The sequence below is a fragment of the Erigeron canadensis genome, chromosome 2 (genome assembly GCF_010389155.1).
Source record: "Erigeron canadensis isolate Cc75 chromosome 2, C_canadensis_v1, whole genome shotgun sequence".
NCBI lineage: Eukaryota > Viridiplantae > Streptophyta > Magnoliopsida > Asterales > Asteraceae > Erigeron > Erigeron canadensis.
The window spans coordinates 33,794,371-33,818,409 of NC_057762.1; the positions used below are offsets into that span (position 1 = coordinate 33,794,371).

At 33.3% G+C, this 24,039-nt stretch overlaps 2 protein-coding genes across 2 annotated transcripts; both read left to right on the plus strand.

Moving 5' to 3' along the window:
* Positions 1 to 15,880: 15,880 nt before the first annotated feature.
* On the plus strand, positions 15,881 to 16,862 carry LOC122589731 (dof zinc finger protein DOF3.4-like). The gene has a single exon (XM_043762058.1). The coding sequence runs from the start codon at positions 15,931 to 15,933 to the stop codon at positions 16,633 to 16,635; it is 705 nt and encodes a 234-aa protein (XP_043617993.1). The 5' UTR covers positions 15,881 to 15,930; the 3' UTR covers positions 16,636 to 16,862.
* Positions 16,863 to 18,436: 1,574 nt separating this feature from the next.
* On the plus strand, positions 18,437 to 23,541 carry LOC122588527 (nuclear pore complex protein NUP58). The gene is made up of 6 exons (XM_043760662.1): positions 18,437 to 18,775; positions 18,858 to 18,975; positions 21,240 to 21,695; positions 21,766 to 22,318; positions 23,010 to 23,050; positions 23,171 to 23,541. Exons 1-6 carry the CDS (start codon positions 18,513 to 18,515, stop codon positions 23,207 to 23,209), a joined length of 1,470 nt encoding a protein of 489 aa, XP_043616597.1. The 5' UTR covers positions 18,437 to 18,512; the 3' UTR covers positions 23,210 to 23,541.
* Positions 23,542 to 24,039: the final 498 nt, after the last annotated feature.

Genomic DNA, 24,039 nt, shown 5'->3' on the forward strand with positions numbered 1-24,039 from the left:
AGAACTCTTGAATTGCTTTTGCTTTGGCTTCAATAATTTACATCACAACAATGATGCATGGGGCTTGTGGTAGTCAAAGGTGATTATGATAATTGTATAATGTTTATAAAACTTTATATTTGTAGTATTATTTTTATGTATTTATTTAATTTTAAAGGCAATTGACAAATCTTCAACTGAGATAATTTGATATTGCAATTAAATTTTACATTTGTTGATATCATGAAAATTGTTCGCTGGCCTACAATGAACATCCTGACTTCGTCACTATATCATAATAACAAATTTGCATTCTTATAAAACTTTTATAAAAAAAGAATACTTGAATCCTGTTAGATAACTCATCGGTGAACCTTAAGACGTTTCACTAATTGTAGTTTTCTAGCTATTAGCAGGTTGGCCTTCTCGTATATAAAGACCGGTACTTATCATGTTTGGTCCGATAGTAAATTATATGAACCAACTTTCAAAGGAGATAATTAAGTACTACAGCTCAGGCCGGCCAAATGATCGATCGATGTGCCCTACTGGCCCTGATCAAATTTTATTAATCAATCAATTGATGCACCAAATATACGGATATACCAACTTTCATTTTACGTTTTTTTTTTTGGCCCCTCTATGCATATTATTCACCATGGGCTAACGTTTACCTCAAAAATCTTTCCAAATTTCTAGCGCGGACCCGGTTAATACAACGTATGCTAAACCATCTACTGCGAATAATCCATACCTCTTTTTTTAAAAAAAATAACATAAAAAAACAAGCAACTTTTTTCATTTGGGTGATACAATTATACGAAATTCGTTTGTTTGCTGTTCAATAATAAATAAATAAAAGTCATGGTGGTCTAACTACTTTTACTTGCAACTTTATCATTCCAAATTTCGATTAGAATCCAAGGTGAAGTGAACAAATGTGGCCCATTTACTGATTTACAAAGCAAGTTGAAACATTAAATACCTTGTTTGTAGATAGGAGCTTAGACATCACTACTGCATCAAGAGAGTCATAAAATCCGACAAAAGTACATGGTTTGATTTAGTTTGCTTGTTGACTTGTGGGCTAAAAGCGAATATTGAATCTTAAAGTTTGATATCTAAAAACCAAATACTTTTTTTCTAAAGATAATTTTTATTCACATAACACCCTCGAATTCAGCTGGTGGGATTACAACAATTATATGATAATTACAAGATGTTGAATCTACACCATTCCTCTCAAGTAGTTGTTCTATATTTTGATCTATTCCTAAACCATAGAAATCCCAATGTCTTCACAATTTCAACAATCGATCCTTGATAACCTTTAAATTTAAAAACTTATTTTCATTTCTCGCTTTCCAAATGTTCCAACAAATCACTATGATGACACCTTTGAATGTGTTCTTCTTGCCCTCCATCCGTGCAAATCGATTAAGTCTTTGACCCCAAAAACAAAAAGCCTATTTATCTTAACCCATCTATTAATCCCGTTCCAGAAAACCATGAAAAACCTCACAGAAGCAAAACAAGTGAGCTATCGTTTTCCCCCGGCCTCATATAAGACACACCTGGTATTTCAGAACGAGTAGTTACTAGTTAGTGGGTTACACTAGCCAATTTATCTTAAAACTTTTTTAACAATAAATTGGGCTACAGCCTAATAGCCCAAATGAGATAGATGATCAACAGAAATTATATGTTGGGCCTTTTAGATTAAACTTGGTGCCCAAGGTCATATAATTAATTAATTAAAATTCAACAGTTAGTTTTTGTGGTCGAACAGAAAATTTTGTGTTAACAAAAAGTAAGTCTCATTTTCGACTTAGGTGGGATGAAACCTTCTTTATACAGCATAGTTATACATTAAGAAGTGGATCATATGCATAGATTTCAAGTATTAGATAGTTAAATAGTACTTTTTATTTCTTTTTTCTTTAATTATTATTTTTTTTTTTTGTGATTTGAGCATTTTGTGTTTAAATATAATATATCTATATATCTTCTGTAGCCTTTCTATCTTTCGAGATCTTAATATGTGAGAATAGGGATGAGCAAAAAAAAACCGTTGATCCGTGCTTGACCCGGAACCGGCCCGAACCGACCCACCCGAAGCCCAAACGGGTCGGTCACGGGTCACGCATTTGTGGTTTTCGCGGGTCACGGATCACGCGGGTCGGGCCGGGCCAGGTCGGGTGAAGGCAAAAACCGAAAAAAAGTGAAGGAAACCCGTAATCCATCCGTACCGACCCGAACCGGCCCGGACCTTCACGAGCTGGGTCACGGTTTCGATTTTCATGCATTCGCGGGTCGCGAGCCAGGCAGGGTTTTCGCGGGTCGGGCCATTTGCATATCCCTATGTCAGAATGAAGAGACAAGATGAGCGTAAAAAGTAGATCATGAACTCATTACATCATCTCTGGGTTAGAATGCATCCAATCATCCATGATAGAATTTATGGATGTCAAAGAGACCAAAACGCCTTTGTGTTAAAATAGTTATTAAAATCTTTTTACAAGTATCTCTATAAAATTTACAGTAAAGTTCAATCAATATAGTACTTTCTTTTACTTTACCTACAAAATTTTACAGATACGAGCATGGTACTCGCGTAATGCGGCGGCGAGTCGGCGATGACGGTGGTGGCGACATCTATTGTTGTAGATAAAAATATTTGATTTAAAGGGGTTGGTAGAGATATTTTCTAATATAATGGACTAATGGTGTAATTTAATATTAAGGATTGATGGTGATTTAATTCATTAAGGGTATTTTGGTCAATTCCTTTGTCCTATTTATGTAAAATTTCAATATAGGGGTTATAATTTTTATATAGTAGTATAGATATTCATGAGAAAGAAACAAATTAAATAACTTCATGTTTGTGTTTTTGTGTTGATTAACTTTTTTAAAAGGTTGAAATGTATTTTCATAATAAACAAATATTTGTTCGTTAATGCTTGTGTTTGTTTATTGGTCCACTTAAACAGAGATGAACACAACGTTTCATTCATTAAAGTATTTGTGCGTTCGCTCATACATTTGGCTAAAGTTAAGTTGAACTTTAACGAATATAGACAGCCACCTTCAAGTTCATTTGGCCTACACCCATAATCACAACTTTTCTTATATTTCCATAATAAATCGATACTTATTTTAAGCTCTATAAAGTTTGTTAAAAAAAACACACAAATGAATCCTTGGGCCTTGTAATTGGGCCTTACAGAGATATTACACCCTCTTTAGTAGCTAAATCTTCTAATCGATAATTATGCCAAAGATTAAAAAATAACATATATGAAAGTTCTTCCTGAATCCGTATCTCAAGTTCTCAACCTTGTCTTCTTGTATTACAAACCATCAAAATCTAACACTTGGACCTTCCCATGTTTAAGAATATGCACCAGACTATATACTCATCTCTATACAATCACATTATCTATCCAAACCAAACCTTCTAACCTATTTACTTACAGTAGTCATCCACCTTCCAAAACATAATATGTCTCAACATCAAATGTTCCATCTCAACTTCAGCTCCCAATAAGCATTCCCATCCTTAAACTTCAACCTAACCAATATATTCTTTATTACCTCCGTAATCTTATCTTTCAACTTCTCTTTTGGTATGCAATCTCTGCTGAAAACTCTATGGTGCGTCTAATTGGGGAAAACCGTCTTGTTTTCCATTATTTTTTTCTAAGAAAACATGAAAACAGAAAACAATTTCAAATCATATTTTTCAAAAATGTTTTCCACTTTTTTATGGAAAATTAGAAAACACTTTTTTATTATTTTCCAATTTTTATTTTCCATTTAACAAATTTTGAAACTTCTAACTGGTTTCCATTTTCAAATTTTGAGCGCGTTTTCAAAATTTTCATTTGTTTTTTAGAGATAGAAAACTCATTTCATTTTCTAAAAAAATTAGAATTGTTAAACTAAAAAACATTTTCCACGACTAAATGCGCCTCTAGCATTTCTTTCCTTCCAGATCATATACACACTGGCTGCAAAACACAATCAAGAAAAATATATAAATTTTTTTTTTGTCTTCTTGTATAGTTGTATATAGTTTTGCTATACAGTTAATAACGAAACATAAACCGTTGGGCCTTGGAGTTGGGCCTCCGAACTAAAAATAAATCCAAGAATAGGGAATTACAGAGTCTAAAATTTATTAAGTCGGATATGTAATCATCTAATAAAATATTGGCAAAAAATATCTTAAGTAAATTTAGTCGAATATATCTATACAAATGTGTATCTTAAATATTAATCATATATTCTTATGTAAATAATTAATTCGTTATGAATATAATAATGTGGTCTTTGAAAATCATAGAACCGTAAATTGTGGAATAAAACACTACTTGTTCAACTATGAAATGATGATATTCCCTTAAGCGTTCCACGGGTGTTTAACGAACTTTTAAAATTACGAGTATTATTTAAGAGCTTGTCTTTGAGGGCCGTAAGACAAATGTTAGGCAAAGGTATTAACTAAGCCTAGGTAAAACTACTTTACATAATTAATTATACTTTGTGCAATAAAATTTTGCATTTGTCTAATGAGCACAATTTAAAAAGGTTGGAGCTCTTCTTAGTCTAATAAAGTTAAGCTAATATGTGAGGCTCGAATACGAACTCATTTATAGACCAAGACATGTATTAGACGAGTTTAATTTAATCTCGAGCTCTAATAAGTTGTGCTCACTCGATCACTAATACATTTAAAGCCTAAATATAATAATGAAATGAATGATATCGATTAATGTTTTGTGTCACTCAAACCGGACATCAATCTAAATGTACGATATAATTACACACCAAACTCCACTAAATTTGTTGGGTTGTTATCATCCATATATTCATTGTATTGGCTTGTAAAACTGCTATCGATTAAATGAACATTTGACACCGAATGCTTGTTCCTAAAGGTTTTATCATCATTGTTTTGTAAGATTTTATTATTATTTTAAATCCTTAAGAACAAAGTAATTAATATTTCAAGTTTTGGTGATATCAAATACAATTTTAATTATTCTTTTTTGGAAAGAATATAAATATTCATATTAATTAACTTATGTTAAAATTCCTTATTAAATTTTTTGTATGCCAAAAGAAATATTATTAAAGATAACGACCAACTAGCAAGATGCTAGTTTCTTGAAATTACATTGTCTACAGATACAACAAAAACCAAAAACTAGACATATACCGGATCTTTAACGGATAAGATTATCAAAAGGTTGAAAAAAAAATCCGTGCTAATTATGGCTATTCAAAGACAAGAAAAAAACCCACATCTTTTAACTTATGTTGTACAGTAATATATATCAATAATCAAGCTAAGTTAATAATTACAAGAAAACTTTCTCCTAAAATCACATATCAAACTGAGTCTTATACTTATCTTTTGTTTATTGTTCTTTTTATCCCATTTTAAATGTCTTATTTTAATATTTTTAAGTTTTTTTCTTTAGTTCAACTTCGAATGAAATTTATATAAATAAAACATACGTTAAAAACTCGATACATTAATCATATAATTTATATCAAGCTAGTGTTATATATCACAAGCGAAAATATTTACGATCAAAGTCGAAAGAAAAAGACTTAAAAGTCAATATAAGACTCTTAAAATGGGACGGAAGGGGTATTAATTTAAAACACGATCGAGTTTACGAAAGCAACATCATTATTCAATTTTAAGTGTAAATTGCTGCGAAATAGGTCAGTCGAGGGGAGTTCCATGGCAAGAGTGTGTTATACTGTTTCGGTATGGATTACACGCATTTTAACAAGTTTTGATGATGACTGTGGTTTGAAATTTGAGTGGATTTGAATAGTAAGGGTGTGGAGATTGATATGATGATATAATCGTGTAAGAACTAAGAAGTGCTATATGGTAGCTTGTCGACACTACATGCTTCCTATTTTTATGACTCAATGCGTTGTTAATCAAGATTTCATATATAAATCTCTTGTTTTAGAATGGTTTATTCAAAAAGATAAAGGAACGAGAGAATCATCATAAAAAATGAACAATACAAAAGGAAAAAGCCAAAAGAAAATGATACGAGAATGAGGAAATACAACTATACAAGTATCATGCATGTGTCACCTTATTCCACCCTTACAAGTTAGATGCATTCATTGTCACTTCTCTCTTCTATTTTTTTTAATTTTTTTTGAGTCAGATATTATTTAACATTTCAATAACTAAAAAAAAAACAAATATTATCTTTTGTAATCGTCTCAAATATTGATCTAATGAAGTACGTACAAACGTGAGATATGATAGAGCCTAAAAGTCCAGACGTTTGATAATAATTGATGATTTCTATGTACCAAAATTTCTATCAACAAAAAAGATCTTTTAATTAATTTATTACTCTTAAAGTAAGTTAAAAAAAAACTTGTAACAAATTGTGGACATTTTATTATAAAAAATTTGAAAGAGAAATGAGATAGATAGGGAGGATGTTGATAGGTTTGGATGCATGATGGGGACGTAAGAGAGATTGGTGTAGGGGAAGAGCAAGAATAAGAATAAAAATAGGTGGCGCGTGCTATGAGAATTGAACAAATAATCTTCGTCCGACCGGTTTTGACTGACAAATGCAACAGTAGTTGCCTGCCGGTCCATTTATTTGACACCCCCAACATAGCCCTGACTCTGCCCCCGGCCCCCTATAACTCAGTCATCTTCCACCATTCCAAACCATTTAGCCATTTGCCCATTTCATTTCGCTCCACGTGTATCTATAGTAATTTCTATATACTCTTTTGATATTACGAAACAAGAGATTCAACTATGTTTATCAAAAACACCACCACTACATGGAGCCATAAGTTTGTATATGGTAATATGGTATATATATATACAATAGCTCGTATTAGACAAACAATCTCTCTAAAGAGAATCAAGTTGAAACTACTACGAGTTAATGGAACCAGAAAATTTCTACCGACTTAGCCCACTATTTCAACCTGAGATGGTTGTAGACTGATGTGTTCACGAGTATTTTTAGAATAAAATTTTTAAGTAGTAACAAAGATTTAGAAGATGTACAAGTTCATTAAATTAAAAGAATTGAACACCCAAAATAACGAGACAACAAAAAAGTGAACTCCCAAAAATTACCGTATTGTTTGGTGAAAAATAACGTAAAAGAGGTGAAAGGGGTATAATTTACGTGATTGGTGGGTAAAGAGTGACAGCGAAAAATGCGGCAAGCGAAACAGAAAAACAGTACGACCGACGAAGGAGGGCTGAAAACGACGTCGGATAGGGGGAGCAATCCAATAATTGCCTTCCCACGCTAATCCGACAATCATCATTCTGTCTTGTTTGTATTTACATTAAAATAATAATAAATAATGATCTTACGCTAAGAGAGTGAGTGAGTGAGTGAGTGTGTGCATCCATCAGTCCATTTCTCACATACTATTTATTCCGATTCTCCCGCTTAAGTTTTGGCTTTTCTTCTTTGTCTTTTCTTTCTTAACTCCAAATTCTGTATCCTTCAATTCCCCCTTGTCCTTTTCAAATTTACAAGTACTACCTCGAATTTTTGTTATTTTAAAATCTTTATTAAGTTTGTATACTAACCATTAATATCAAGTTATCAACCATGATTATATGCCCGTTAAGCTTTCAACGAGTTACTTCAAGTTTAATTACTCGATTTTGATCGAGTGCAAAAACTACAGATGTATTATAAACAGTTGTACATTAATTTTTTAGAGCATCTTTATATAGTTTATTGAATTTAATTATATGTGAGATGTAAATGTGGCTATTATTGATTTTTTTATACCCAAACCAAGTGAGCTATCTCGAATTGAGTCCATATATACTACTAAAGTATATTATCGTTTATAGTGACTTTTATTGTGTATCCGAGATCAAGCCGGAGTTTGAATGATTGAGGCTTTATTAGATTTATTTATTTTGGTTAATCAAAATATGCAATTAAATGAAAGTTCTTATATATTGAATTGAAGAAGTTCAATTAGAGGTGGGTGTACTTACAAGTGGAATATAGATACCCGCAACAGTTGGCATAATTAGAGCATCAGGTACGGTTGTTCTACGCAGAATTATCCAGAATGTCACTTTAGAGCCACATCAGCTTTCATCACTTTATCAATTTTGAACCGTTATGGATGCAGAACGCAGAACCCCATATTTTTTATTTACAATTATAAATTAAAATATGAATATTAAACAACTTTTTATTCAATTATATTAAGAAAATACATCAATAGATATATAAAATATTATTACTTTGTATTAAACATTATCTTTACTGTAGTGTTTAAATGTTCAAGACTTTATATATTAAACATTTATATGGCCTAATTTTTTATGGATACTTGGCTAAATTAAAATCCAAAGGTCCAAGCAATTACCAAGCAACCACTTCTTTTTCTGTCATGTGTATCCTAGCATCTTTCCTTATTATTCTACGCCGCCTACTTCACTAATAAGGTTTCCCAACAATCTTCAACTCTTCCGTGTCTCTATCATCTTTTCCAATTTCGTGATCAAGTATTTCTTCCCCCAAAACTCCAATCTTCAATGCCGGCGTGTAACATCCGGTAAGTCATCTCTGATTTTGGCGTTTAAATCTTTGTCGGTGACCTACTCTCGGTGAGATTATAGATACCTATATATATGTGTGTGTATTCACAAACAAGGAGTCTTACCACAGCAATAGAAAAACAAAGAAAAAGAAGAGAGAGTCTGACGCCGAGCATCGGCGTTCCAATACAGAACCCCGAACCACGGATCGATGAAGAAAGGGGTGGTATGATGGAGTGTTCGGCGCCGACATGCCAGCAAGGATTCGGGATCCGGGGTCAAGCTCCTATACCCTATGCTCTTAACATGCTCATCGACTCTTAACATCGCCGTCTATATATAAATAATTGTGATATAGGCTGGACTGGCATGTTTTTTTGTTTTTGTTTTTACCTTAGGTTAAATACGTAGACATTCTATGTACGAATAAAAGGATACGTGTAACTTTTGCTTAGTAGACATTCAACAGTTCGATATAATATTTGGATGACATTTTTTTTTATATAACTGGCCACTAATTAAAGATCACTAGATCGTGAAGTTTTTATATTAAATAGTATCCTTTAAAATTAATATAAATTAATACTCATACCACTTAAGAGCTATAGAGGAAGAGTTATTTAAGAACCCACAAATAAAAAGTAACTTAAAAATCATGATGGATCACACATTTTTTTTCTCTTTTTCTCTCTTCAATTAAATAATAAAATTCACTCAAATCATTCAAAGTGCTTTATCTCACAAACCGAAAATCATTAAACGAAACAAAAAGTATGAGTAGTCTTAAAATTTCATTATCTTTCATTAAAGATATATACTTTTGACAACTTTTTAATTTTCGTTTTCTTCCCTCTTGAAATTAAAAAGTCGCCAAAAGTATATCGAATTGATTCTCTAATGAAAGAGGGCGAAATTTTAGGACTACTCATGCTTTTTGTTTCATCTAACGATTTACAGTTTGTGAGATAAAGTATTTTGAATGTTTTGGATGAATTTTATTATTTAATTAAAGAGAGAGAAAGGGAGAAAGAACGTGTGGTCCAGAAATCCAGATTGGTTCTTCAGTTAGTTTTTTTTTTTTTGAATAACTCAACCTTATAGCTATATGTATTATCAAAATGATACGAGGGGTACGTACGTTGACAAGGATTTGTATTTTAACTTTCTCTATCTTCGACGTATTCAAACTTGTAGGTCAAATTTATTACATTTATAAATAATTTTGCTAGTCCTATTTTACGCATCTAGTGGAGAAAATTTAAAAGTCACTTTGTATATGTTTATTAATCCTCGTGTTTCAAGTTTTTTAAGATGCATGTTTAAGCTCTAAACTTAATTACGCATAGATATAATCATGATTCATAGTTTCATAGCTTGGTGGGGAAGTTGTTGTTGACTTTCAACCTAATACTATATATCCTTTCAACGACAATAAAATGATAGGCCGGTCGTACTCAAAATATATAAATTACATCGGTGGTACACCATGAGTGAAATATTTTACTATTGATAAAACATTATATACGTTATTTTATAGTGATTAATGATATCATGATATGATGTGATTACGTTCTTGAAATTTGAATATCTAGAAGATCAAATAACTATAGTTTAACTTTAGCAGTAATAATTTTGCGAAAACAAACTACCGTTCGTGCCTATGAAACAGATTAATTCATACAACATTTTGATGTTCGGACATATGTAAATGTGTTTTTTTATTGTTATTATTATTTTTTTATTTTATGTTTTACATAAAGCTAAGCAAATAAATTGAAAAAAACACGAATGGATAAACAAGTACTTGTGTACGATTGCGTTCATTAACTAAGAGTATATATTTGTTCATATTATTTCATAGATTAATTAAGATGCTCAATAAGCCAATGAACAATAATAAACGTAAACAAATGGACGTATAAATTAATTAACATATATTTTTTTTTTTATCTGTAATGATAAGTTTAAGAATATGTTTAAAAAAATGAAAATTTCCAACTTTTCAAGAGTCAAGAATAATAGTGAATTTATATTGTTTAGAAAGCCTCGATGAATCACCCTAAGCCTCACCCTTTCTTTTGCTTCAATTGAAATCTCGACTGCTTCGGCTCTTCCCTTGCTTTGAGATACAACGATTGGGTTAGCCGATTTTGGATGTGGAATACATGGGAACACGTCATCATATTTTAACATAATATGACTTAATAAAAAAGATTTAAGATTTAGGAGGTAATTTACGATTAATTTTCTTTTAGCCACAACTTAATTCCAATCCATTTTAAAGCTAGCTCTTCTCTTATTTTAGCACTGCCAAGCTATGTTTGATATATAAGAAAGATTCATTTAATACATCGACTTCATTCATATATATATATATATATATTTAACTATATGTACGCCCGAAGTATTAAAAACTTAACGGAGTATCATGTTAATATAGAAAAAAAGGAAAAAGAAATTGGCCAAGGTTTGGACACACGTATGCCATACCTAATATTATTGTGGGTTCCTCTTGGGAGACAATATGCAATCATTGTGAGTTATAATGTTCTCTTATATCTCTTCTCTTAATCATACTTGCCTTTGCCTTTTTAATGTAATGTATTCACTCGAGTCTGTCCCAAAATTCCCTCAACTATGTTTCCAAAGGGTCATCATTGTTATTGAAATTGCAAGTAGCTAGTTCTTATATGTATTCAATGCTAATTTCAATTATATACGCAATACATAACTCTATATACAACAAAATAGTACTACAAGCCGAGTGTATTTCGAAATAAAAAGAGTCATTTTGAATAGTCGTGTTTTTCAAAATATAATTAACTGAGTATATAATTTTTTAGAAAGCTATTAGGCAATTATAAATTTGAACAAGTTCCACACATATTTATATAATAATGTCCATTATATGTCTTGAACTTACAATCTATAAAATAATGGATCTGTTAATACATGATCACGTAAAATGAACGTATGTCCAAAAATGATTTAAGTCTACAGGGTCACACGTCTCGACACAAATGTAATTATAATTAATTAATATAATTAAAGTAATTTATTAATTAATTAGATCACGAAATGTATTGATGACCGTTAGTTGATGTTAAAAGTTAACGGTATATAACTGACGGAGTTAACGGAGTAAGGCTATCTTTGTATTATGGAATTGAAAGAAGATTCTAGAAAAGCCTATGGGTTTGGACGGCCACATTGATGGGTTTTTAGAAAACCCTAAACTTATTTTTCAAGTTAATATTTGGCTATAAATACAAAGCTAAACCTAAGGTTTTTAATATACATTTAAATCTTAAGGTTTTCATAGTTTTCTCTTCTCCTCCCTTCTCTCTTGGCTTCGGCCGAAATCACCAAACACAAAGGGTTTCGGGTTTTGGTTGATTCGAATTTAAGGGGTGATAACAAAGATTGTTCGGTTCGTGATCAGGTGCTAACACGCATACATCCTTGTGTCGTGTGTGCAAATGTAGAGGGATTTACTTCAAATCCTCACAAAGTTTCTTACATTTCATCTCCATACATGCTTTCTTTCTTGGTTAATCAATTAACTACATATATCTATCTTCAGCTGCGTGCTTTGTGATTTGATTTGATAAATTGTTATATAACCTAATGAATTTTTTGTACGGATAAGAACATTTTGGAGGGAGTTGGTGCAAATACGAACCTTGCTTGAGAACTTTGTAAAACTACGAAGACCGGTGTCTTAGACACCGGTTTTAAGTTTTTAGAGGTAAAGCCGGTGTCTTAGACACCGGTCTTGGTGGACGTGGCAAATTTCTGAGCAAAGCCGGTGTCTCAGACACTGGTATCTTAGAGACCGGCTCTCTGTGTTTGGTTCGCTGCCTGCCAAAACCGGTGTCTTAGACACCGGTCCTCACCAAGTGTCGAGCCCCCCTTTTTCTTTCTTACGAGTCTTTTTCTTTTGATTTCACAAGAAAAAAAATCACTGAACATATAGCTTGTGTACATACAGATAACAACTAACAAGCATTCATGTTTCATTCTGTCCAAAAATGAATAGAAATTGAGCAGACAAGGGAAAGCAGACACGTGGTGAGGACCGGTGTCTAAGACACCGGTTTTCGCAGGCAGCGAACCAAACACAGAGAGCCGGTCTCTAAGATACCGATTTTAGTCCATTTTAGTCGTGAAAACAAAGGACCGATGTCTAAGACACCGGCTTTGCTTTGCTCAGAAATTTGCCACGTTGATGTGCGAAATCTAGCTTTAAATTTATAAACACGATTTACCGGAAGACTGACTACTACACTAACAGGCAGTGTACCTGATCGCATGCAAAAACTGGTAAGTCGAGATCGTTCACAAGGACTTTTATAAGCAATTGTAACTATTAAGTGATTCAAGTAAAATAGGGGTTTTGTGGCCGAATTGCCACTTTGCAAGTAGTTAGTAAAATTTGTTAGTAATCCCTTAGGATTAATCGAAAGGAGAATTTGTTGTTTAAAACAAATATTTAAAGGTCATCCATCTTGATTTCACTCGACAACATGTTGGGATTGCACGTTTGATGAAGTTCAAATTCAATTTAGTGATTAAATGACCGAGACTCAAATTAATCCTCAACCCCACTCAAATTAATCTTCAATCCCGTACCCATTAGGTTTACAACTATTTGATTCTCTTGTATAAACTAGTTTCATTATTAAGACCGGTACCCCGAGACGCCTTTTTATAACTTCTTTAGTTCAATAATGGTTTTGATCATTTCAAATAACAATTGTGTCTATTGATTGTACCCAACCATCAACCCATTAATTCTTATTGATTATTAATTACCTTCTACCCTTACCCGTCATAGAACTAACTGCTCCTAACCAAGCAATCAAAATAACTTCTACCCAACTCTAGTTGCCACTAAGTTTGAATACAAATTATCCGCATACAATAATCAAATGACAAATAATTAATAGATTAAGATCATGACACAACGTTAAATCAAATCACTTGAATTATAAAAGATTGTGCAATCCTTACATACTGTCTTACTCCATCAAGATGGATGAAAAAGCGATTAGCCAATCATATTAAATATGAAAGAATAAATCAAAATAGAAGAATTCATTGTTACCGAATACAAGGAATTGAAAATGATTAACGAAATGGTTCCAATCGAGCTTAAGATCCTTCCAAATGGTTGAAAATAAGAAAAACCATTAGAAAGCACCTAAAAATCGTCTGGAAAGTGGAGATAGGGTTTTTAAGAATGTTTTTGCAAGCTATTTATATGCTCTCCAAATTCAGCAAGTTCGGCGCTAAACTGCGTCGCAGTCCCAGACTGCGTCGCATTTTCACCTTTGACTTTTTTGTTGACTTGACTTTCATTGATTGGCATTTTGTCGTATATAGTCTAACTGCGTCGCAGTTTCGTGCAACTACGAAGCAGTTTCAACCTCGACAATAATCACTGCGACGCATAACCACACTGCGTCGCAGTTTGCGTTGACTTATTTGACTTTCTTCTATTCTACACTTTCTTGGCTTGTAAAACATCCGTAAACACACGTTTTACTCTAGAAACTTCGTTTTCTTCAAATTATCGCCTAGGTACCTGTTATCAACCTGAAACACTAACAAATACCATAAACGCACCAAATGTATATGAAAAACGAATCTTAAACATCGATAATCGACTACTTAAGCTATGGGAAATGGGCATAAAATACGACATATCACACGTCCACCAAGACCGGTGTCTAAGACATCGGCTTTACCTCTAAAAAATAGTTAAAGCTCAACCGTGAAAAAAATAGTTAAAGATTAACATATATGGTTGTTTAAGTGTGTCATCAACTTTCTAATTTGTGCTATATTCAATTTATTGTTACTATAACATACATGTTTTTTGATTAGTTTCGAAAAGCCTTTGTCTTAGAGATAGTTGGTACAACCTATCAACAAATAGATTGAGGTTCAAAGCTGAGTTAAGTCAGTTGATATAAATAATTAAGAAGGATACGAGACTTTCTGTCTTTTATAGAAAAAAATCAAATTATTAACATATTTCGGTGAGCAATGCCATATCAGTAAATCAGTAATGCATCCATATCTGTGATATTATCTTATTTTCATATTCCATTAATATATGTAAATCTAGTCTCATGCAAACCTACTGTGTTATCATTAATTTATGAGTTAGCAAGTAATGGAACTCGATCGCTTTATACTTGAAATGATTTGAATACTCTATCAGATCAATCATGAATATCTCAAATTGTAACAAATCCATGTTCAATACACACTATGAAATATTGCAACTCTGTCCATCTCAAATTCTCAAAATGCATATTTAACATACAAATTTTACGAATACAACTTTAAAAATCATTTATTACCGTGAGATACTACTATACAACTTTTTCATTCGATTGAATTTCAAGCAAGGGTGTTATGTTATAATTAACTTGGTCAGTTGTACACATTTATTTGGAATGGTAGACAATAATATGGGACAAAACAACATAAAAAGATGAACTATAATCTTAGAGCCGAAGGAGCACAACATATCGACAAATTTAGAAAAAAAAATTAAAAGAGGCTTCACTTAAATCCTATCCACTTATGATTTATAATTAATTAATTATTAATTATAATATATATTAAACTATTTACAAAGGAAACATAAAACATATATGAGAAATACTAAATATAGCCCTAAGGGTTATATTTAACGTGCATAAAAAAATTTGTACCTTTTATATTAAAAGCTCGCCCCCAGATTTTCATGATAAATATCCAGACAATTTATGCGTATTTAACAAACCCCAACATATATATTGAAAACAAAAATTTTCTAAAAATAAAGCTTTAATTAAGATCTCTTTTCCCCATCTTTCTACACCAAATGCATCGGTCATCCTTTTGGATGCACTTGGCTTAAAACTTTTGTGTCTCTTTAATAACAAAATAACAAATGCAAATGTTCAAATATATTGTGGGACTAAAAACAAATTCTCGGATTTTTAATGTACATTTAACAAACAGTAAGTATATACGAGTAAAAGTTATTCTTTTCATGTACGGATAGCGTATCTTGTTAGCATGCCAGTGAAAAAACATACCAATAAGTTTGTTCTTTTTTTTTTAGAAAATAAAAAAAACTAGCTTCAATAGAGTGGCAATAGGTTCAAGTTTGGTGGCTGAGCCCACATTTTAACAGTCCCCCTAGGCCCTACCTATGTTTCTCCTGTTATATCTACATCTATCTCTCTGAAAAAAAGCCTGTCCTTATTCCCTTCTCACCCTCAATATAAACCCCCCCACTTCCTTCATTCCCCACAAACCAAAACAAAAGACCATTTGCCAAAAAACCAAAAAAAATGCCATCAACTGATCATCCTAATTGTGGTCGAGTAATACCAACAAAACCAAATGGTTGCTCTTCTTTAGGCATTCCACCACCCGAACCCGAACACCTTCCCTGTCCAAGATGTGACTCCACTAATACTAAATTTTGTTACTATAATAACTATAACTTTTCTCAGCCACGTCATTTTTGTAAAGGTTGTCGCCGTTATTGGACTCACGGTGGCACCCTTCGTGACATTCCTGTTGGTGGAGGAAGTCGCAAAAATGCCAAAAGATCACGTGTTCACCACGCTGGGACAAACACTTATAATGTTGGTTTGAGTAACACTACTACTAGTACAACAACTACTAGTGGTGGTGTTAGTGGGGGCATTGAGTACCGACATATGGGGGCACAACCTTTTTTGTTGCCGGGTGTGAGTATGAGTATGTGTGATAGTTTTACTTCTTTGTTGAATAGTACTAATGGGCCTGGTGGGTTTTTTGGGCTGGGGTTTGAAGACAATGGGTTTGGAATTGGAAGGGCTATTTGGCCTTTTTCTGGGATGGGGCTTAGTGTTGGTGGTGGTGGTGATCATGGTGGTGTTTATGGTGGTGGGATTAATGCTACGTGGCAGGCTGGGAATGGTGGAGAGAATGGACTTGGTGTTGGTGTTGGTGGTGGAGAGTGTTTTACTTTGCCTGAACTTGCTATTTCAACTCCAGGAATGATATGATAGTATGTAATGAAATGAAATGAAGAGTAAATTACTAATTAGAAGTGGGTACGTTATTCAAGTAATGATAGGTTAGAGGTGTTAATTATGTGGTGTGGTTAAATGTGTCGGTAGATTATTACTTTTTACTATCTGGTTTTTACCTAGCTAGTATGAGAAAACAAAGTTTTTAATTTTTTATTATTGTCTTCTAATGTTATCCATGGAAATTTCCTTCGAGATTCAAACTTGTTGCTCAAATGTATTTTATTTTATGCTATTTTGAATTTTGAATATATATGGTGAGTTTGAAGTTAAAGAAAGAGAGAATGAAAACAATGTTTTAACTATTGATTAAGTTTGACTTAAGGACTTCATATAAAACAAAATTAACTTAAAATAATACTGTACTATTTACTCATTAGAAAACAACCCGCTTAACATCCGAATTTGTCAAAAATAATCTTTTGCGTTTCGCCGCTCCTTTTTCTTCATTACTTTTCATGGTGTTTCAATTGTGAGTAGTAATTTAATAGAATTAATTATTCTTTTAGTGTGTTTCTCTTTAGCTTTTGGCTTAGTCTTGCTTATAAAAGGAGTTGTTTGGTTCCACTAGTGTGAATCGAGGTGAAGAAGAAAAACGGTTGATTATCAAGAATAAGTTCATGGTCGTTATTCTTTCATTAAGTTTCAAAGTCGCGTGTGTTTATCTTATTTTGATAAAGAATCGATAATTCGTGTATTTGTGTGAGATAAACGGATTTTAACCTGGCCGAAGTCTACAAAGGAATTTTTCTTTCTTTTACGAGTAAATACCGATTATCAACCATCTTGGAATATTTCTCTCATAATCTTGAAGAATGTATTTAGTAAAACTCAAAACTTTAGACTTAACTTTATCAAGTAAAAGGTTTAGGATGGTAACAACTAACAAACAACAACTATGACATGATATAGTAGCTTTGTAACACATATATTGTAAACGATTTTAAGGGCTTAGTTAACTTTAAAATTAAAAAAAATAAATATAATGACATGATGTAGTTATCGACACTCAATTTAAACTGATAGACATATAGACATGTGTTATTTTATGCCAGATATCAACAAATTAGTTAGATATATATAGTTTGTAAGATATGGAAGTAAAAAGAAAGATTTGAGTTTTCAACAAAAAGACTTGCAAGTTAAAATATTGGTATTATAATTATAATTTATATAAAATACAAACTTAAATATTACCACTACTTTTAAGATTGAGATACTCTAAGTTTTATTAACTTAATAGGTAAAGTTAATGATTTTGATATTTGGATTAAAATCAAAATTCAAATGTCAACTTTGAATTTTCACCTTTAATTTTAATTTAAAGGTCAAGATTTCCTCAACTTCATCAATGAAGTTAATAATAACTTAAAAAGATCTTAATCCCTATTTTTATCGTCGCCTCCATGTTCAAAAAAACCTTAATGTTTTTAAAACAAAACTAGATCTCAAACCGGTCTAGACATGATCGGTTGAATCGTATCAATTTAATGGTGCAAAACGTAATACTTAAGTAATGTTATAAGAAATAAAGTATTCAAAAACTAAAAAAGAAATTAGGTTGCTGTTAAAAAAAAAGGTTATTAATGAAATTTAATTTAAAAAAAAAAACGTTAGTTAATAATTCCAAAAAGAAAAATGGATATGTATGGGCTACTGGGCTTAATACTTTAACTCAACCCATAAGGAAGAAAAAAAAAAGCCCAAATTACTTTCTTCGTCCACCACCTTAATTCGTCTTTTCTTCAAAATCTAGGGTTTTAAAATAAGGGTTTTTCAAAAAAATTCACCCCTTTCTCCAAAAGACACAAAATAAATCAACAAATCAAATTCACGAAACATAAGTATAATCAATGGCATTCTCTTTCAACACACCACAACAGCAGCAGCCATCAATTTTCCAACAAACTCAAAATTCACCATTTCAACCAAGCGCCGGCAGCCCTTTTTTCCCCCAACAACAACAGCAGCAACAACAGCAGCAACAACAACAACAACAACAACAACAACAACAAAGCCAATTGTTTTTATTCACTAATGATAAAACACCAGCAAGTTATGGTACTAAATGGGCTGACCTTCATCCTGATTCTCAAAAGTTCCTTCTTCAAATTGAGTAAGTTTTCCTTTATATATATATATATATATATATATATGAGTTACATGTATGTTAATAAGTTTGATTTGTGTTAATAAAGGGAGAGAATATTGGAGTATAGAGACGAAAGTCAAAGATTGGATCAATGTGGGAGACTTTACGATTCTTCTTCGGTTTCTAATGATGGATTTGAGCTTGATGCTACTCATATTCTTCAGGTACTTTTTTTTTTTTTAAATTTCAAATTTTCAATTACCTTTCTTTTTTATGTGTAGACAATAGTGAATGTTATAATGTATTAAGCAATTTTGCCCGCTGATATAGTATGTTATGTGAAATGCTTGTGCATAAGAATGTTTATTGGGGTTGGTGCTATTTAAGATGCAAATTAGGATAAGAAAAAGACTTAGCGTAATGTAGCGCATAAAGTAACGTTCTTTGTGGAGGTTATAGTAACGCCTTGAATGGGTTTTTGAGCGATGTTGTTTTGGGCGGGTTGTTAGATTCTGGTTTGGCGTACCAAATGACAATGCATAAACATTTGTTACTTTAAAAAATGTTATGTTGACGATGTGTTGGTATGGGAAAGTTGGAAACCAAAAAAATGTGCTTAGGAGCAGTATTTTTGAAAGTAATTAGAATAACTCTGAAAATGCTTGCTGAGATTGGAGAAGACAAGATAACGGAAACTGTTACTAGCTAGGACACTCAAGGCAGAACAATATTGCTCTGTAACTTAGCTACTGAGAGACGAGTCAGTGATTAATGAAGTGTACACATTCTATGTGTATTTGGATATATGGTGTTTAATGAGTATGGAATTGGACATATTTAGAGGTGGCATAATCGGCAGAGTAGGCAGGTGGTAAAAATAGTGACTTAAAACTCCCCAGGCCTAACAGGTCAGTCTGAGCTCGTTTATTATACAATTTCTTTTGAAGTTTCATTATGTCAAATGTATTTAATGCATTATGAAAACCATCAACTATGGACTGTAATGATAAGCATTAAGCAGTGACATTAAAACAGTGAGCTAATCAAGTTTTACCCCGAACCATATGACCCTGCTCACATATTGCTAGTGCTTTTTCCTTGTTTTTTTCAACATGTTGAGAAGCGTATACATGGGCCAAATAGGTCCATCATATATGACGAGGGCTCAAGTTGACCAGATTTTAATTAGTTGGGTCTGTATTGCCAGACCTTGCAAGACACATGTAGCTGTTGTAGAAGAGGCTGTACCATCCTATTAAATTGCTAGTTTCGTTGCTAACGAGGATTTTCTAAAAGTGAGTTGAGAAATAGGGATATTGATGTAGCTCATGATTAAGAGGGGGAGTAATCTTACATTTTTTCTAATTGCCTTTAGCTTACTGACGATTGATCTCCATTCGAATGTAGGCGTTGCAATAAAAGTATAGGCTCATTAAGTTAATATTCATCCCTAGTTTGACCAGGGATGATGGGTTCTCAAGAAATCTTGGGATGGGCAACCCCAACCCAAATTTACAACCTCTGACCCGAACATGACCCCATTTAGTTTAGAATATAAATGATTGGTTATATTTAATATCGAGACTTGCAAGTACCCTAAATTCCCAAATATATAATTTTTTAGCTCAAAATACCTTAGATCCCATTCTCTTACTTACACATGACACATACTACCTTTCATGTTTCTAATTATCTGAGGATGACGCCATCTTTGGTTACACCTTTATTTGTTTAAATGCTTAATAACGATGAGGAACGTGAAGTTTATAAGATTCTTTTTAGCTTTTTTTATGATAGCGCAAACCCCCAACTTCTGTTGGGAAATGGGGTGAGATTATGAGAATATAACTCGTTCTCTTTAAAGGATCAGTGGCAGGTTCCTGGACCCTGGTCTCCTTTGACCCCGTTGACATATCTGATATGTAGTTCAAAGCCAAAATTTGTGTGTTTCGGTCAAGAACCGAAATTTGAAAATTTGGAAATATCTATGGGATTTCGGTAGTTCTAATATTATGCGATGTCTACAAAATTTGAACTTGAAACTTGAAAGTGTCAATATTAAATAGATTAGTGTTAATACTTGTCAAAATTTGTTACTATTATGCTGTGGTGAAGTTTGGACAAAAAAAAATTAAAAATTTGGACCAATTTCGGTGAGATTTTGGTAAATTCCGGAGGACTGAAATACCACTGGAGGACCGAAAACCTACCACTGGTATACCTCCGAAATTGACTACGTAGCATATTTGTACTCTTGCAATGTTTGGCAGAATTCAAATTCTGTTGTGGTTATTGCCTTATATATTCTGCTGTATGAATTTAGCTGATCTGGGTTCTAGATTTGTGTGTGTCTGCATTTAAACATATTGTTCATAATATGCTTAATTGTGTAGTTAATCAATTCTCGCTGAGTTTTATCCTGTATGGTTGCTGACCGTGACTGCTTAAAAATCACTCAAATTACAATTTTTACACTCTATTTGGATAGGAACTTGGTGGAATCAGTACTGCGATGGATAGACAGAAGGCTCTGCTTCATGACCTTACTGCTAATGTTAAGGATATGCTACGGAACACAGAAATTGCAGTTCGCTCTTTCATGATGCTTCGGTCCAAGTTTTCTCACCCAAATAAAACCTCTGCTGTAACAACATCACAGCCTCCTGGAGCGATAACAACTACAACTACTCAACCTACAACATCCGCCATGGTGCCAGTTTATGATTTCTACAGTGGCATGCCACGAAAGCCTTCTCCATTTTTGCAACAAACTGTTGCCAGATTTGAGAAGTATCTAGCTGAGTGTCGCCAATGGGTTGAGGAGCTGGAGCAGTTACTTCTAGAATCTAATAGGAATGCAATGAATCCCACCTCTTCATTGTACCAGTCTCTACCCAAAGTTATGTCAAATGTTCATGACTTCTTTGTTTACGTGGCTGCAAAGGTAGGAATTTTTGGGTGCAGAGTAATTTTGTTTGATACTGTATTTTGTAGTCATGACCTATGGTTTGCAGGTGGAGAGCATTCATCAGTATATGGAGTCCATGAAAACAGCATACCTTGCTGACCAGCGCGGTCGGGGAGATGGGAATGATCCATTTCTTGAGGCTGATCGACGAGAAACCGCTAAAAGAGCTGCTGCAGCCCGGAGGATACATCCAACTCTGCACTTACCTTCTAATCCACAACCATCAACTCAACTTGCTGGGTTGCCAGCGAGCTCGGGAACAACTGCGACATCGGTTGCTCCGCCCACATCTGCCTCAGCGGCAACAGGTGGATCTGGACTTTTCAGTACGCCATTCTCTGCCACGTCATCATCTTCGTCGTTTTCAACTCTTGCCCCATCTGCTCCATCATTTAATAATGCATTTGCATCCACGGCTTCTCCTCAGACATCCATTTTTGGGCCATCCTCTAGTTCAACACCCTCCTTTTTTAGTACACCTGCTGCAGGAACCTCAACGCCATTTGCCATAAACCCTTCTACAGGAGCATCAGCATTTTCTTCACAATTTGCTACAAACCCTTCAGCAGGACCGTCGCCATTTGGAAGTTCATTTACAGGTAATTAATGTTGGGGATTTGACATTCAAACCTAGTTCAAACACACATGAAAGAAATGCAAAATACATATATGATTATATGAATGAAGAAGATGAGAACACTGCATTACTACGTGGTTGGGCAGGTCACTTCAATCTGCTTAAACAATGTGCGAACTAGAGCCCTTTCATTGATTTCGGTACTAGATCTACAATTTGTTGGGACTGTTTATATGGGGCCAAATTAGGGTGAATCCTTATCTAATATGTTTGCTTTGCTGCTTGCGCAACTAGGTTTTTGGGTCTAAAGTTTTCCATACAGCTATGCCCTTAATTTATTTTTTTACTGGCCAAGCATGGGGCGCCTGGTCTCCCATTCCATGGGCTGTGACCGGTTCGTCCTAGCAAATATTAGACTCCATCAGCAAATAATTCCCCTATATTATATCTTACTTACTAAAAATACTGTCATCTAACTTGTTTCGGATGCAACTCTGTCAGTGCTGTAACGTAACACTTGAGCATACCATCCTGATAACTTACTGTTATATAACTATATTAAAACCTGCTCCATGGTTTATGTTATAATTGCCCGATAATGGTCAGCATATATACCCTGCTCTGTCCTATATGCGGTCTCTTTTTTTTTTTAATTTTTGCGGATTTTCATTATTTTATTCTCTATTCATTGATTTTCTGTTTCAACTGAATAGGAGCAACATCAGGATCGGGGGCAAGCTTTAACACTCAATCTGTAAGCCAAAAATTTTCCTCTGCCATTCTAGATTGAAGCTAGATAGTATTATATACTTCATACATCACTGTGGCAAGCATATACCTTGTTCTTTCTAATACTTTTTTGGGTTTCTCACAGAAAGCAAGAGGTGCTAAAGGTCGCGCAGGGCGGAGATAGAAATTCAGTGAGCATCAGTATTAACTTCTAATGATGGAGGTGACTTGTCTGTATAATTTTCATTGGCTTCCCACCATGTTTATTAGCTCCGAGCTTCAATTTTAGCCTAGAAGGACAACAGTATTTGGTTAGACCTTCATTGTTTCTTCTACCCCTTCAAGGTGAAGTTCTTATCTTTGTTACTATTTCTTACTTTTTAGAGTGATTTCATTGAAACTGGAAAAAATCAAACTATGAGATAATACATTGTATTATTGTAACATTGTAGTCACCGGATGCATCATTATGTCCAGTTTGAAGATAGCTAATATTCATGTCCAACTTTGCTTAAATATTGTGAGGCTCTTGACATTTGAAAGTAAAACCTGATTGCTAATTTTCATGACAGTACCCAAAAGACGAAAATAGTTGTACCAAATAGGCAAATAGTATGAACTGGCCTTAGACTTAAGTCTAGTAGTATTTTTTAAGTTTTCATTAGATGAAGTCGTTAAAGTAAAATGAAAAACACTAGTTTATACCCAGCATTGCCCCCTGTTCAGTTCTCTTATTTGATTTGATAGAATCCTGTTATATACGCATGTTATGCCACCTAGATATAAAATATAATTTGCCATTTCTAAACTTATTGTCACTATCAACCTATAACAACTCCCACTTCAGCTTAGCGCCATAATTACATACAGTTATCTAAATGACTGATAAAATTTCACTTATGGTTGGTCAACTGGTTAGGTATGTATGTCAATCACGTCTCGATAACATTATCAATCACTTAGGATTTTAATATACAAAAAGAAGGCAAGTGACTGACGAATGAGACTGTGGAA

Bases quoted from the DNA above. Each gene is read 5' to 3' on its own strand.
- LOC122589731 (XM_043762058.1), top strand. From the start codon at position 15,931: ATGCCATCAACTGATCATCCTAATTGTGGTCGAGTAATACCAACAAAA.
- LOC122588527 (XM_043760662.1), top strand. From the start codon at position 18,513: ATGGCATTCTCTTTCAACACACCACAACAGCAGCAGCCATCAATTTTC. The intron at 18,976-21,239 runs GTACTTTTTTTT...CTATTTGGATAG, and splicing joins ATGCTACTCATATTCTTCAG to GAACTTGGTGGAATCAGTAC. The intron at 21,696-21,765 runs GTAGGAATTTTT...TATGGTTTGCAG, and splicing joins TTGTTTACGTGGCTGCAAAG to GTGGAGAGCATTCATCAGTA.